General features: G+C 38.4%; 1 protein-coding gene across 8 annotated transcripts in view; it reads right to left on the bottom strand.

Moving 5' to 3' along the window:
- Positions 1-605: 605 nt before the first annotated feature.
- Positions 606-13300, bottom strand: part of grb10b (growth factor receptor-bound protein 10b) — a 69667-nt gene continuing 56972 nt past the window's right edge. For 7 of the 8 annotated variants that reach the window (XM_044206945.1, XM_044206947.1, XM_044206944.1 and 4 more), the window contains 11 exons: positions 12011-12126; positions 11495-11569; positions 9660-9797; positions 9262-9372; positions 8813-8911; positions 8468-8545; positions 8021-8137; positions 7509-7575; positions 7315-7402; positions 7096-7189; positions 606-6382 (listed from right to left, as the gene is read on the bottom strand). In XM_044206945.1, the coding sequence (XP_044062880.1) occupies positions 6236-6382; positions 7096-7189; positions 7315-7402; positions 7509-7575; positions 8021-8137; positions 8468-8545; positions 8813-8911; positions 9262-9372; positions 9660-9797; positions 11495-11569; positions 12011-12126 (1130 nt within the window). In that variant the 3' untranslated portion in view covers positions 606-6235. The remainder of the gene's footprint in view (positions 6383-7095; positions 7190-7314; positions 7403-7508; positions 7576-8020; positions 8138-8467; positions 8546-8812; positions 8912-9261; positions 9373-9659; positions 9798-11494; positions 11570-12010; positions 12127-13300) is intronic. The other variant, XM_044206946.1, reaches the window with a different exon arrangement.

Raw genomic sequence — 13300 nt, 5'->3', positions numbered from 1 at the left:
GTAAAACTACGTCTTGAAACTTCACTATTTTTGCATGACTCATAATCCAAAGGGTGTGACATACCAGGCCAGTGATGGTGTCAAATTCTCAGTGGGATCAATGCAGTGTTTTTACTGTGAGACCCCACGTTTTCTTTGCATTAGCATTTATATATCACATAATGAATATTATAATATTTGCAGGATTTATTGGCTCCACATGTATTGTTGCTAAATCATTTCACATAATAAGTGACAGTGACTCAAATATTTTCAGATTAACTTAACTTTATCACCCCCTGAACTTCTTATGGTATTGCTCCATCTAGTGGAAAACCTAGGGGTTACTCTTTCAGTAGAATTTAATATAAAGTATTTTACTTTAATATCTATATTTTGCCCAGGATAGGAACTAGAATTTGGAACTTTTGTTTTTTCAGATTCTGGACGCACCTGAAAACACAAAACTGTTCATGCAATAGTTATGATGACCAATGCACATACAGTACAGTTTGTTTAACACTCTGTTTAAGTCTATTACATACATATAATACAGTAGTGTTACATACTGTATTTTAGTTAGCAAATGTTTCAAAGGAAGTTTCCAATCAATAAAGACAAACAGGTTTTTATATCAATGTATTAATGTTTTATTCTAATTACAATAAACAGAATATATCAGTCCCTTATTTGTACAAAAATACCTGAAAAGGTTACAATTAAGATTTATAAGCCATTCAACTATTTACAGATTGAAGCAAAGCACATTTTGAATACAGAAGCTCTCTCTAACAAAAAAGAGATAAGTTACTGTTTTCTTTTTTGCATTCCCTGAAATACATAATAGTTTATATTTTCATATAGATATATTTTACTTTACTCATTTGTACAGCCATGGTATCTTGCACTGTGACAATGTTATGAAAATGCACAAGAGTCAAGATGATAATCGATCAATCCATCTTTGCAGAATAGGGGGCAAATCACTTTCAACTCTAGAAGCGAACTGTAACTTCAACTGAAAATACAAGCATTCATTCTCAATCACCTTTCACCAGACTCATTTGGAGTGCTGTTTTCGGTTTTTGAATTGTACTTATCAAGTACTTGCAAGATTTTTGAGTGTGAACAGTCCCCTCCGAACGGTAGTTTTGTCTGTCATTTGGTCCACAAGTTAAGTCTGGTTTGTGCAGAGAAAGAGTGAGTCATCAGAGGCACCATCTGTTGTTACCTGGCTACCAAAACTGACACTGTGCTCCACTGTCAGTTATTTTATTTACACGTTTGAGTGTCTATTTGATTATCTTTGTAAGACACAGCATCATATGATGAAATGAATCACATTAGATAATTTCTTCTAATTTACTAGAAATGATGGCATGAACATTGAGGATGTTTTATGAATTGGTCACCTGTTGTTGCCAAATGTGAATAGGTTGAATAGGTAACATTGTCAGAGATGGGGTTTTAAATCAGTTCAGGTAGCCAGGCAAGTATTTTAGGCTTTTTTATAAACAGCTTAAACAATAACATTAACAACGCTGTTAACTGTACTCTTTAAATGGTACTGGATCTACTAAATTTTGCTTGGTGGTGCACATATTGGAGAAAAGTGTGTCGTAACAACTCCAAGCATAATGAAACTCAAATATTTTTGAATCCATCATCATCTTGAACATAAACGTCCTAGAGATCTGATGGACCAGTAGTTTTTAACATGCTCCCAGTCAACCCTGAGCAACCCAGTTACATTCATTTCTGTTAAGTTTAAAAACTTGGATATGCAAATCCCCTGATTTCTTTTTCATGTGTTCACTAATTTATCTTTCTGCCTTTTGCATATAAAGTAAGAACCTGCGAATATCACAGTTTATGGGCGAATACTAACTCCACCTTAAAGGCTATCTGTTCCTCACATGTTGACATCTGCTACCATTTACGTCAGCCAGAAAAAGAAGTAATAATGGGAGTTTGAGGATAACTCCAGAGTGGGTAGACTGAATCTCAGGGGACTTAGATTAGAATTAAGAAACAGCTAGCATCAACATTTCAGTGACATCTCAATATCTTAAGATGACTTTCAGCCACTACAAAAGAATTATGCATTGTTATAATCCAGATTTCTCCAAATGCCCACTAATCAAATACCAGCGACAGAATCCCTACACATTACTCAAAATGCACATTCATGCAAATGATAAAACCTACCTACTAAATTTAGTTTCTTCATTCTGCTGAAAGGAGGTCAATGCTGTGACCCATCAAACAATGTTGCTCTGGGAGGGTTTCAATTACATGTAAGTATCCCATCCCTGTTCATTGCAGTTTGTTTGCATGCAGTTTTAAGGGTGTAAATTATTACAGAGGAAATTGTCATGATGCCTTACTGTGTCTCTATGTGTGTGTATGTGTGGTTATGCATTTCTTTAATTTTATCTAATCTAAGTATGTAAAGGTCCAGTATGTAACATTTAGGAGGAGCTACTGGCAGAAATGGAATATAATATTTATAAGTATGTTTTCATTAGAGTTTAATCATCTGAAAATAAGAATCGTGGTGTTTTCATTATCTACAGAGGGAGTGGGTCCCCTTGCACGGAGGTCGTTATGTTGCACCGCCATGTTTCTACAGTAGCCCAGAACAGACAAACCAAACACTGGCTCTATAGGGCCGTTTGTGTTCTTTGCGAGTTTCGCGGCCACCGTAGTTTCTCCTACATGCTTGGAAGGGGAGGGTGATGCAAGCGGTATTCAAATGGTTGCAAACTGCAATTTCACTGCTAGATACCACTAAATCCTACGCACTGGACCTTTAAAGATGTTCATTGAAAAGGTTTAACTTGAATGTAAAGGGCTTTTTTTTTACACTAAATTTCTACAATTCCTTCTTCAAGGCAAGGTGTTTAAACAGTGAATTATGAGAATGTTGAGTTTTACTTGTCCCTTTTTCCCAAAACATTTGTGGCTTTATTACTTTAATTCATATCAATTTTTTTTTTGTTTAGGTCACTACAAATCAGTGATGATGAGAAAATTTGAGGCTTTTTAACATAAAAGGGTTGGAATTCTTTAAAGAAGATATTTTCATAGATCTGGGAGAAATGAGAACACTAATTAAAAGTGTGACTAATGCTTTGGGAAACTCGGGTATTTTTTTTTTTAAATGTCATTTCACCTGTCATCTATTGGAATGACAATGTTAACACTATGGATGCCAGTGTGCTTTAAAACATCACTTCATAACAAGTGTTGATGATGACAAAATTGCTTTTGAATGAAACTAAAAAAAGAAAACAAAACATCAATAGATGCTATGTCATTACCACAATAATAATTAGAATAATAAGTCACACTGGTCAATCATTTCATGGTAATGACAAAAGAAAACCGTACAGAACAGCGCTGAGAAAAAGAAATCTAAAATGTTCAAGTAATCAGTCACATCCAGATAAATAAATACATTTTGCTGCAACAATACTTTAAAAAATGATTGCGACATTGCATCTTAGATAAATAATGGTGACCATGCACAGAGAGTCAATATGGTGCAGCTATTCTGCATCTCAGATGTTCAATATACTTTAAGACAACCTGCAGGTAAATAAATCATGGCTGTTGATGTTGCATTACAGGTAAGTACAAATAGATATCTAATCGTCTGCTGGCTGGTGACCTAACCAGAGCTACAACCAAAGCTTGGACTAAATAAAACTTTAGTGTGAGTTTTTAGAAATCAGTAAGTCAGGCATAGTCATGGAATAACAAGAAATGATAAAACAACTGTTTGTGGTGAGACATTTCAAAGGGGGTGATTATGAACCGAATTTACTGGGAGTGACACACTGAGTAAAAATATCATAAGATACTTCAACTAACTTTGGGCATTTGACTACTGTAAGTCTTCCCAGAATTTGAGATGGCTGGGTTTTGCCCTTCATGTGTTATCCATTTAGTTCCATTCTGCCAGACATGATCAATGGGTGCTAATAATGCATCCCTACCTATTTGATCCAGGTTATCTAGTGACACCGTGCTGAAATCTTCCTTTCACTATATAGTTAATTACAGGAGCTCCATCTTGGACTTGGCCAAAACACAAAGGGAAATCCATTTAAATACCTTTTTTTGACTGACCTTGGCTGGCATTAGGAAAATAATTGATTTTTGCTGAAAGTGCCCTGCCTGGGACAAAAGGTAGGTGTAGCCAGTGCCCTCAGACTAACTCAGTAAGAGTTTTATGACCTCTGTTTTAAGTCTGATGCTCTTATTATCGTCAAAACCACATCATGTACCAGAGACAATTCAGTAAACTAAAATGAAGGGACATGGGTTAAAATAATCAAAATGGGTTCTGTAGAACTTTTGCAGTCAGAAGTCTGAGTCCTAAAATGTCAAGTTTTACATTGCTGCAACACCCCTGAGAGTGTATTTTCACTTTATCCAACAGAAGGCTAAATAAAGTGTGAAGAGACCAGGTGAGACAGGTCGAGAAGAGCAAGAGACAGAGAAGGAGAGGCAGCTGTCATTTGTTTACAATATTCTTCTCTCTTCACACAATTTCCCCACACAGTAGCAACAGCGATTAACTTCTTGACAGTCTGCCTGAATTCATAAAGAGGCGGCGTGCAGTAGGCAGTAGGTGTGTATGTGATACTGTTGGTTCACAAGTACTTCCAGGTAGAAGAAGGCCGCATTATATGGAATGTAATGCACAGAGTACAATATGTGAAACATATGTGAAAAGAGGGCCCAGAACCAGGACAGATGTTTCCCACAGGATCCACTGTATCTCTGGGCTTAGTTTTGTTTGACAACGATTGATCATTTTTGTTTCCTTTGATTTGTTGTCACTTGAAAAAGACCTGAAGGAAATGCTAGTGGTTATCCTTCCCTGTGCTGTGGTGAGGAGGAATCAAACAAAATATTGATACTCTCCATTGACCCACTTTATCTTCTGCAACAGGTATCATCATGCCTTCACCTGCAGTGAACTATTGCACTTGCTAATTTCCCCCAAATAGTTACCTGGTTACACTTTTCAACATTACAATCACCATAACCTTCCTGGTTACAAAATTCGTCTAGCTTTATTACTTGTTATTTCACCCTGAATGACATCATGGTTTGATTAATGCTTATTCATTTTTGTGGAATTTGCATGGGAAATACTTTAGGGAACTGGAGCGTGCAGTACAGAAGTACTTCGGTACAGAATGACCTTATTGTAGCTTATGTGAGTAATGAAGAGTTGCAACTATCCAGAATGCAAAAGGTGGACTTTAAAAAAAATTATTAAAGACAATATTGATAACAATACATAACTGCAATGAATGTACCATTAAGAAAAGAAAACCTGTGTGGTCAGAGATGAGCAAATACATTTCTGTGAGGGTGGACAATGCAGATTTTGTAATGTCCACTATTAAATAAAATACTTTGTTTCAACAGGTCCAGATTTTTCCTTAGCCACTTTCTCCAGGCTAGTTTGACTTGACAAACTTCTGATGTTTCCAAACCTCAAAAAGGATTCAAAAGCAACACTCTTTCTGGTGCCTCCAAATCTCATCCATGTTGAATTTTGACATGTCTTGACTTTGCATGCCTATGACACTAGAGGGCGGTGGCACCATCTCACAGTTAAACAATGCAACAGCGGAGAAGTCATGCACCGTCAAAGGCCACTCCCAGTTTGATGAGTGCAAAACTAAGAGACAATCAACTCTCAATCTACAGTATATTCTTTGAGGACATGTGATGAAGTGTGAATGAGACTACTGTTTGTTCTCAGAGAGCAGAGTGGTCCAACACGCAAGCTTGAATTGTCCTGCTGATTGTCCAGTTGAAGGGAAATACAGTCTACACTTGAGCTGTGTGATAAAACCTTGAGGGTCACTGTGTCCAAGCTTATTGATGACTATGGGTAGCAAGATTGTGGAAGATTTTGCAACGGCATTGACACAAACGGCAGTGTTCATTTCCTTTATCTTCTTTCTTCTTGACTCAGGAACCTCATGAGCAAGTTGCACATTTGATTCCTCAAACATCCATGCAAACCAAAGGGAATCCAACAAGTCAGCAGTCTCCGGCGGACTCACGACAATATAAAATGACAACAATGAAACGTCAGTCAATTCACCAGCTTCTTAAAAGGATTAAAACAAAAACAACCAAGCAACAGAAAGGTTCTTGATGTTTTGTTTGTTTTAGGCAGTCAGGTCAAGTGATAGGGGTTATGGGGTCAGATGATCCAAAGATATCATAAGGCCACGACGGTGCACGGGTGTTTGAGTTTACAAGGCAGCACTCCTCTGTTGAGCTGGTAGAACTCCACCAGCTGAATCAGGTCGGTGAATTTGGTGGCGCCGTCGTCAAGGCTGAAGAAGATTTGGCCGTCCTCTTCACACTGCCAGCGTCAAAGGGTCCGGGCAAGAGCGAGCAGGGACACACCCACCACATGGCAAGAGAAAAGAAAGGACAAGAAAAAGAGAACATTAATTTTAATAACAATGGTTTTACATGTTTGAGCTTGTTAGCAACAAATCACATATTTCCAATTACTACTGACTGTTTTGCAAACCATATTCTACATTCTAGAGAGTTCCTGGTTTCTAGCAACCTTTTTTATTCAAGTACAACCAAATTCACATTAACCTTTTAGTGCTTTGACTTAACAGTCTGCCTTCTGGGACTGACATAGCTGACAAAAACAATGCTTTTCCGTCTGCAATCATGTAAAGTTAATGGGCTAACAGATGCAACGGTATGATCTATAAGGGAGTACAGCAGCCATTTGCCAAAAATCATTTTGATCAACACAACAGTCAAGGTCAAGGTTACTTTTATTGTCTCCCAAAAAAGAAAATAGACATGTCACAAAAGACACATACATTAAAAAAACAGCTTAATCTAATTTTTGTGCTTGCTACTGTATTTAACCTTCGAAACTCTTAAGTACCGATCACTCCATCTATCCAAGCACGTTATGTGGCCAACCATGGTTGAAGCCCTTTTCAATTGCATCTTGCTCCTCTAACATGGGTTTTCAACATTCAATGTCCACTATTTAATAAAAGAAAACCATTTTTAAACATTAAAAAACACCAAAAAAATGCATACCGGTAGTATCTGGAAATGTTTGATTTTCTGGTGATGGCACAATGTGAGCACAAACGTCTTGGGGTTACTCTGACTGACTCTCAGCAGAAACAACCTGTGCAACAAGAGAAAGGAGGACGCTGTGAGAAAAATATTCTGTTGACTTGATTTTATGGAAAAATATTTAACTCTTTTGTTTCTGTTTTTTATTCCTATTCAGTGAAAAGGAAATATGCGTACCCATCTACTTGCCCCTGCTGGTGGATAATGCGATGGGATTCTTCTCTGGTTATCCTGCCATGGAACCACAACTGAGCTATGTGGATGACTGCAAAGAAAATAAAATATACATTTTTAAATATATTTTGAAAAAATGTTCAGAAAAGAAATGATCAATCAACTGTTTTGTTGATCCTAAATGTCTTTGCATTTACCTGAGCTTAGTGAGGAGTGGTGAAGTGGACTGTGGGAGCCTAATATGTTCATTCGTGTACTCCTCTTCTGAGAGAGATGCCAAATTTAGACAAAACAACAGGGATTAGTTCAGGATCTGGTATACATGACAGTTCAGGGTAGGTAATTCTACTGTATTTACAGTTTTTCTCAACACATGGTGAAGAAGCTTCACATTTCTTAACAGTTAAATGTGCAGAGTACTTAACAATAGTCATTACTGTGTCATAAAATTATTTTCTAACCTGAAGTAAGAGCAAAGTTGACACTGAATTATACTGACTTAATTATTGTGGACTGAGTTTAGGACACTTTTCATATTTTGTCAGCTCCAAATAACAGTATAACAGAAAAATCAACACTTGCAACCAGAGAAAAAGTTCCTCTGCATGAATATTTGAGCAAAATAAATAGTGCCATATGTAGAGATCTTTTGAGGTTCGCTCCTCGTATTGTTGACAGAGATAACATAAAAACTGAGGTTGTGTCTCACCCTCCACGCATGTCCCTCCTCCATGGCAGCGCTCTGAGCTTCTACAGGGTTGTCAATCACCCTGCCTATCCTCCCTGAGAAATCCATTGCCACAAGGGAGTTCTCTGATACACTCCGCTAGGGGGAGACAGAGATACATGACAGTCAAAATGTGGACATAAAGGCAAGCGACACAAGTGAGGAAGGGTTTAGCTATGTATAAAATGCAGACAAAGGCAGTGCAATAAAAAGTGAGGTGGCACAGGTAAGTATTTTGGTGAATGTCATTCTCCTAAACTTGTCAAACTAGTTTCTTAGCTGTTCCTGGTGCATACATTACAATAATATTTCTGCACAATCAATGCTTTCCTTATGTCAAAGATCTTGTCCTTATTCAAAGCAATACTGTTACGCTGAAATAGTTGATCTTAGGTTTGAAGGTGCTTTGACTGAATGAGGTAAACTTACCACAGGTGCTGAGAAGTGTGAAAGTAAGGTTTTTCTTTGTTGAGGAATTTTATAATTCTGGTACAACACAATCCCATACTGTAAAGAAAGAGGAACACACTGGTCAACCAACACGATCAATAATTAAAGGTTTGCTGGTAGTCTATCAAATGGGATCAGAAACTTATTTTTGATCCATTCTTGATTGCCCCACATTTTAAGAAATTCTTGATCACTGCCCAGAAATCATGTACTTTCTGACAAAAGTTTGATAGCTGTGCTGTGATGTATGTGCTGTGGTTTGATCTGAAGAGAAAAACACACATAAAAAACTATGCTGTACATTTTTGAGACTGTTGGCGTTACCTTAAAGAGTCGGAAGGCAGTCATCCAACAGGTCCTGCCCTGTTCATCCTCAGCACACAGCATCCTCAGCTCCTTCAACTCTCCTCGACCTTTATTGGGCTGTGAATTAACATTTTTCAGAATCAGATAATCATCATCATCATCACTACTAACAACAACCAACCAATATCACCGTCATCACTGATGGCATTAACTGAGCTGATGAGCTGATAAAGATCTTGAAAAAAAAATGCTTCAACTATTTGCTCATCTACAACATTTATAGCATATACAATTTTTAAAACATTTAGAAATACAGCAGTAAACCAGAACCTCAGCACTCATATATACACATGCATCCCAATGCCCTCCTCATCAGACTGAGAGCAGCACAGGATGTCAATCATTGCTCAGCTCATAATATTTCATTAGAAATCAGCTTAATCTCACTTCTGTCATCTGAGACTCACCTTGATGCAGAACCCGTAGTCTGTTGGTGCACCGTGCTGCTTTTTGCCTGTGATGACAGTGAAGATGTTGCTGTCTTCAAGGTCTGCTAGTAACTGTAAATGTCTGGGCTCCTGGAGACAGAAATAATTAATAAGTCAGAACATCACAGAGAGACACAGTCTGGAGGTATGCTGACAGGCATATGCAGAGAGACCACCATCAGTAAAAGCCTGATTCTTCTAAGGTAATTATGTTTAATCTGGAATATTTACTGTGTTATTACTGTAAACTTTTAATGTAGTATGCATATGAATTCTTTAATGATAAAAAAAATGACTGTAATTGCAAAGCGAAAAAAAAAATTACATGTTAGAAAAATTACAATGAAATATATTCTGGTCCTTGAAGTTGCTGTTACCTTTGAGGTTCCTTTTGTAGAGCAGTAGAGTCCTGAGCGCCGCAGGAACATGTAAACTTTCTTCCATGACTTCCTACCCACCTCCTTCACATACAAGTAACCCTGGATCTCTGGACAGCTACTGGTCGCTAGGAAGTTCTGAAAGAGGGAGCAAGAAAGACATGGAGCAGGGAATCAGCACACAAATGCTTGGATTTATTCACTCTATAATGTCCTCCATCAAGGACAATCTGCCTCAGGAGGGCAACACTGGATCACATCTGAAGCCTATAAGCTCTCTGTCACCGTCACAGCCAGATACTGAAAGCTGTAGCAGACACCATCTGTAGAGGCATCACAGACGGGAGGCAATTGCTTTTTGTCAAAGAACACAGCGTCATCTGGGCTTCTTGCATCACACTGACAGCTGATGGTTGCGATGGGCGGCAGCTTGAATTCTTACACACTGCGGTAGCGACCACAATAAGGACAGACATTGTGCTATTGTCTGAAAAATCAAAGGGTGTGTAGAGTACTGAAGGGGACTGACGTTGTCATGTGTATATACATACACATACATAAATATGTACAGTATATGCATAGTTTATTTATGTTTTAAGCAGGGCCTGTAATTCATTTCTGAAAACAATTTTATTTTCGGAAAACAATATATAAACACAAAGTTTAATGTTATGCAATACGCCTACCAAGACAAACACAGTGCATATGTTGAATCAACATAAAGTATTTTGGAGTTTGTGGTTTCCATGTTTCACAAAAATATCACACCATGAAGTGGCAGGTTAAGTTATTAGAGCTGATTTGGAATCTGTAGCTTGTGGCTGGAAGGTAAACTGTTCCAGAGGACTCTTCAATATTTAAAGCACATGTTTCCCAGTGTTTTGGAAACATCGTACAATGGGCCTCATGCATGAGCAGTTTCCAGCGTTTGCGGAGCGCACGTTCACACGCAACGTTCATTCAAAAAGCTTTTCTTTTTGAGGCACTACACTCTGCTGTTTTGTGTTGACATATGCTTCTTGCATAACGGCAAATATTGCAAACACCTGGCTGAGCTCAGGTCAGAAACCATCTTGGTTTGGACAGCACTCTAATTAAGTGCAAAGATCTCGTGTTTAGAATAAGTCAAACACTGGGGATTCCTGACACAACTCAGGCTCACCACATCCCCATTCATTTATTGACTCTTCTAAGTGGAGCATAACAGAGCATAACGTCTATAACATCAGCAGGAGAGTTAAAAGCTTTCTGTGAGTGGCAAGGATGATGGGATGGATTCCACTTGTGGTTCTATCTCTGACAGCTCCATTACTTGATGCATGTAAACCCGCCATCCATTAAGACCCAAGATTCTTTTTGTCTGGTCTCCTCCCACACCTTTTCTTTTCTTCATATCTTTTGTGAAATCAGTGTGTGGCCCGTGAGCGGTCTGTGAGGTGGATAAGTAGCATGAAACAAGTGTGTGATTTGCTAACATACGGTAGGTAGATGAGGAACTGTGTGTTCTATTTCTGACTGCCCATTCCATCCATCACAAGTGTTGGGCCTGCAGTACGTGGGCCGAGACAGTCATGTGTCAACAGGGGATCAACAGTAGTTATTACTGCAGGCTCTGACGAGACACACTGTCTATGGGTCAGAGGTGAGGTATGTCAGCTTGATTGTACAGTATGCAGCGGCTGCTGACTCTGAGGTAAACTAAGGTGTGTGCATGTCAGGAAGAGGAGAGAGAATAAGAGACAGACACGCGACAAATGTGTGTGTGTGTGTGTGTGTGTGTGTGTGTGTGTGTGTGTGTGTGTGTGTGTGTGTGTGTGTGTGTGTGTCGTATGTACCTGAAGGAGTTGAGATGGTGGAATTGTACGGCTGGTTTCCTGGCACCATGCAACCATGTGCTCCGGGAAAAATGTCTGGTGGAAGAAGAAGGTTGAGAGAGACGGAGGCAGGCAGACAGACAGAGAATATCAGCCACTGTCACAGTAATTATAGGGTAGGAATTTGTGACAGAAAAAGAAATGTCATGCAAATCTCATTAGTACAGTCAGCTGTCATAATATTTCACAAGAATACAAAATGAAGAGAGACACTTTGTCAAAGAACATGTCTTTCATTCATCTCGGAGGCAAGTGGCGACCCTTTGGAGTAATACTGCTATCCTTTTAATAGCCATATCTTTAACAGTTTATTTCATACTATCTAAAAATAAATAGTGTTAAAAATACAAAAAGAAAATCCATGAGGAGCTGTTGCCACAGGTGTATTTTTTACAGGCTATAGGTGTAACATATTTCAACAAGAGGATGTCAGGAGTGACGTGGCATGTGAAGAAATGTCGAAGAAAAAGCAATTACCAGGGGGTTTCTGAAGAATTCATATTTGGCATAGTTCTTCCTGAAGAGGAATCTACTGTCGCTGTTCATAGAGGCCTGGACCTGAACCACCAGCTCGTGGTCTTCTAGACAGCGCTCTGAGGTGAGAGAGGAGGAGGAACGAGAATAACGAAGCAGGTTAGTATTTATTATTCAAACTATTTCATAATTTTCCTACAACTACACTACATATTAGTTAGTTATTATTAATTGTAATTACAAAACTGAGAAAAATGACACTCACTTCATCTCAACAAGTAATTTGGTCTACTTTTAAGCACTTTTAAGTCTTGTTTTCTTAAAACAACAAAAACATGTCAATGGTATGAGATTATCTCACCTGTTCCAATGAAAATCAAGCAGCATATACTTTAAACATTGTTCTGTGGTGTTTATAACCTGACCATCTATACATGTCAAATCAAACATCTTGCACACACTCACAGTTACACACATCTGCACATGGGAACTGCCGACTTCAACTACACCTCAGCACAGGTTTAAAGGATGCATATATGACCAGTGTGACCACGCATTTCATTTCACCATAAATTATTTTAGGCAACATTGAATTCAACATTAAAATAAAGTGGTGAATGGTACAAAATGCTCTATTTAACTTATTCTGGGTTTCACTTTACCTGTTCAGGCATCTAAAAGGATGTTTTCAAGGATGGTTTCATTGGTGTGTGCTCATCAAACGAGCTGTGACTGATGATCAGACCAAGGCCTTTCTCTTTCAATGTAAGTAGAAGAGGATGTGATTCAACTAAAAGTGTGTCCTTGTATGGATGTGGTCAGAGGTCCTGGTAATTTCTATTCTGTGACTGTGATGACTCAGTCAATTCCAACAGCCTTACAAGTCCTCTCTGTCATGTCTTTAATAAAAGACATCCTTCCTTTCCCCAGTAGATTTAATTAAAATTTTGCAACTTAACTTTTTTTTTTTAACTATTTGGTCTGATATCTATTTTTGATGTGAAATGGAGAACATCAGAGAAATCTGACTGTACAGCTCTATCTCACATCATTATCTCATTTCATGTGTTCCCTCGACCTCCCTCTTTACCCCCTCTGTCACAATCTCTAACACTGTCACGACTCTTCTTTTTCTTTCCTTTTCCACTTGTCGCCTGTCTGATGAGTCACTCATGTTCGTGACAGTGACTCACCCTGGCAACACTACCTCACTGTCCCAGAGTTGTTAACCTTTTCGGGGTGACAAGTAGAGGTCAATGTTACTTATCTCAAAGGGCCATTTCATCCCATTCA

Source organism: Siniperca chuatsi, linkage group LG9 (assembly GCF_020085105.1).
Source record: "Siniperca chuatsi isolate FFG_IHB_CAS linkage group LG9, ASM2008510v1, whole genome shotgun sequence".
Taxonomy (NCBI): Eukaryota; Metazoa; Chordata; class Actinopteri; order Centrarchiformes; family Sinipercidae; genus Siniperca; species Siniperca chuatsi.
This window is presented reverse-complemented; position numbering and strand designations above follow the sequence as displayed.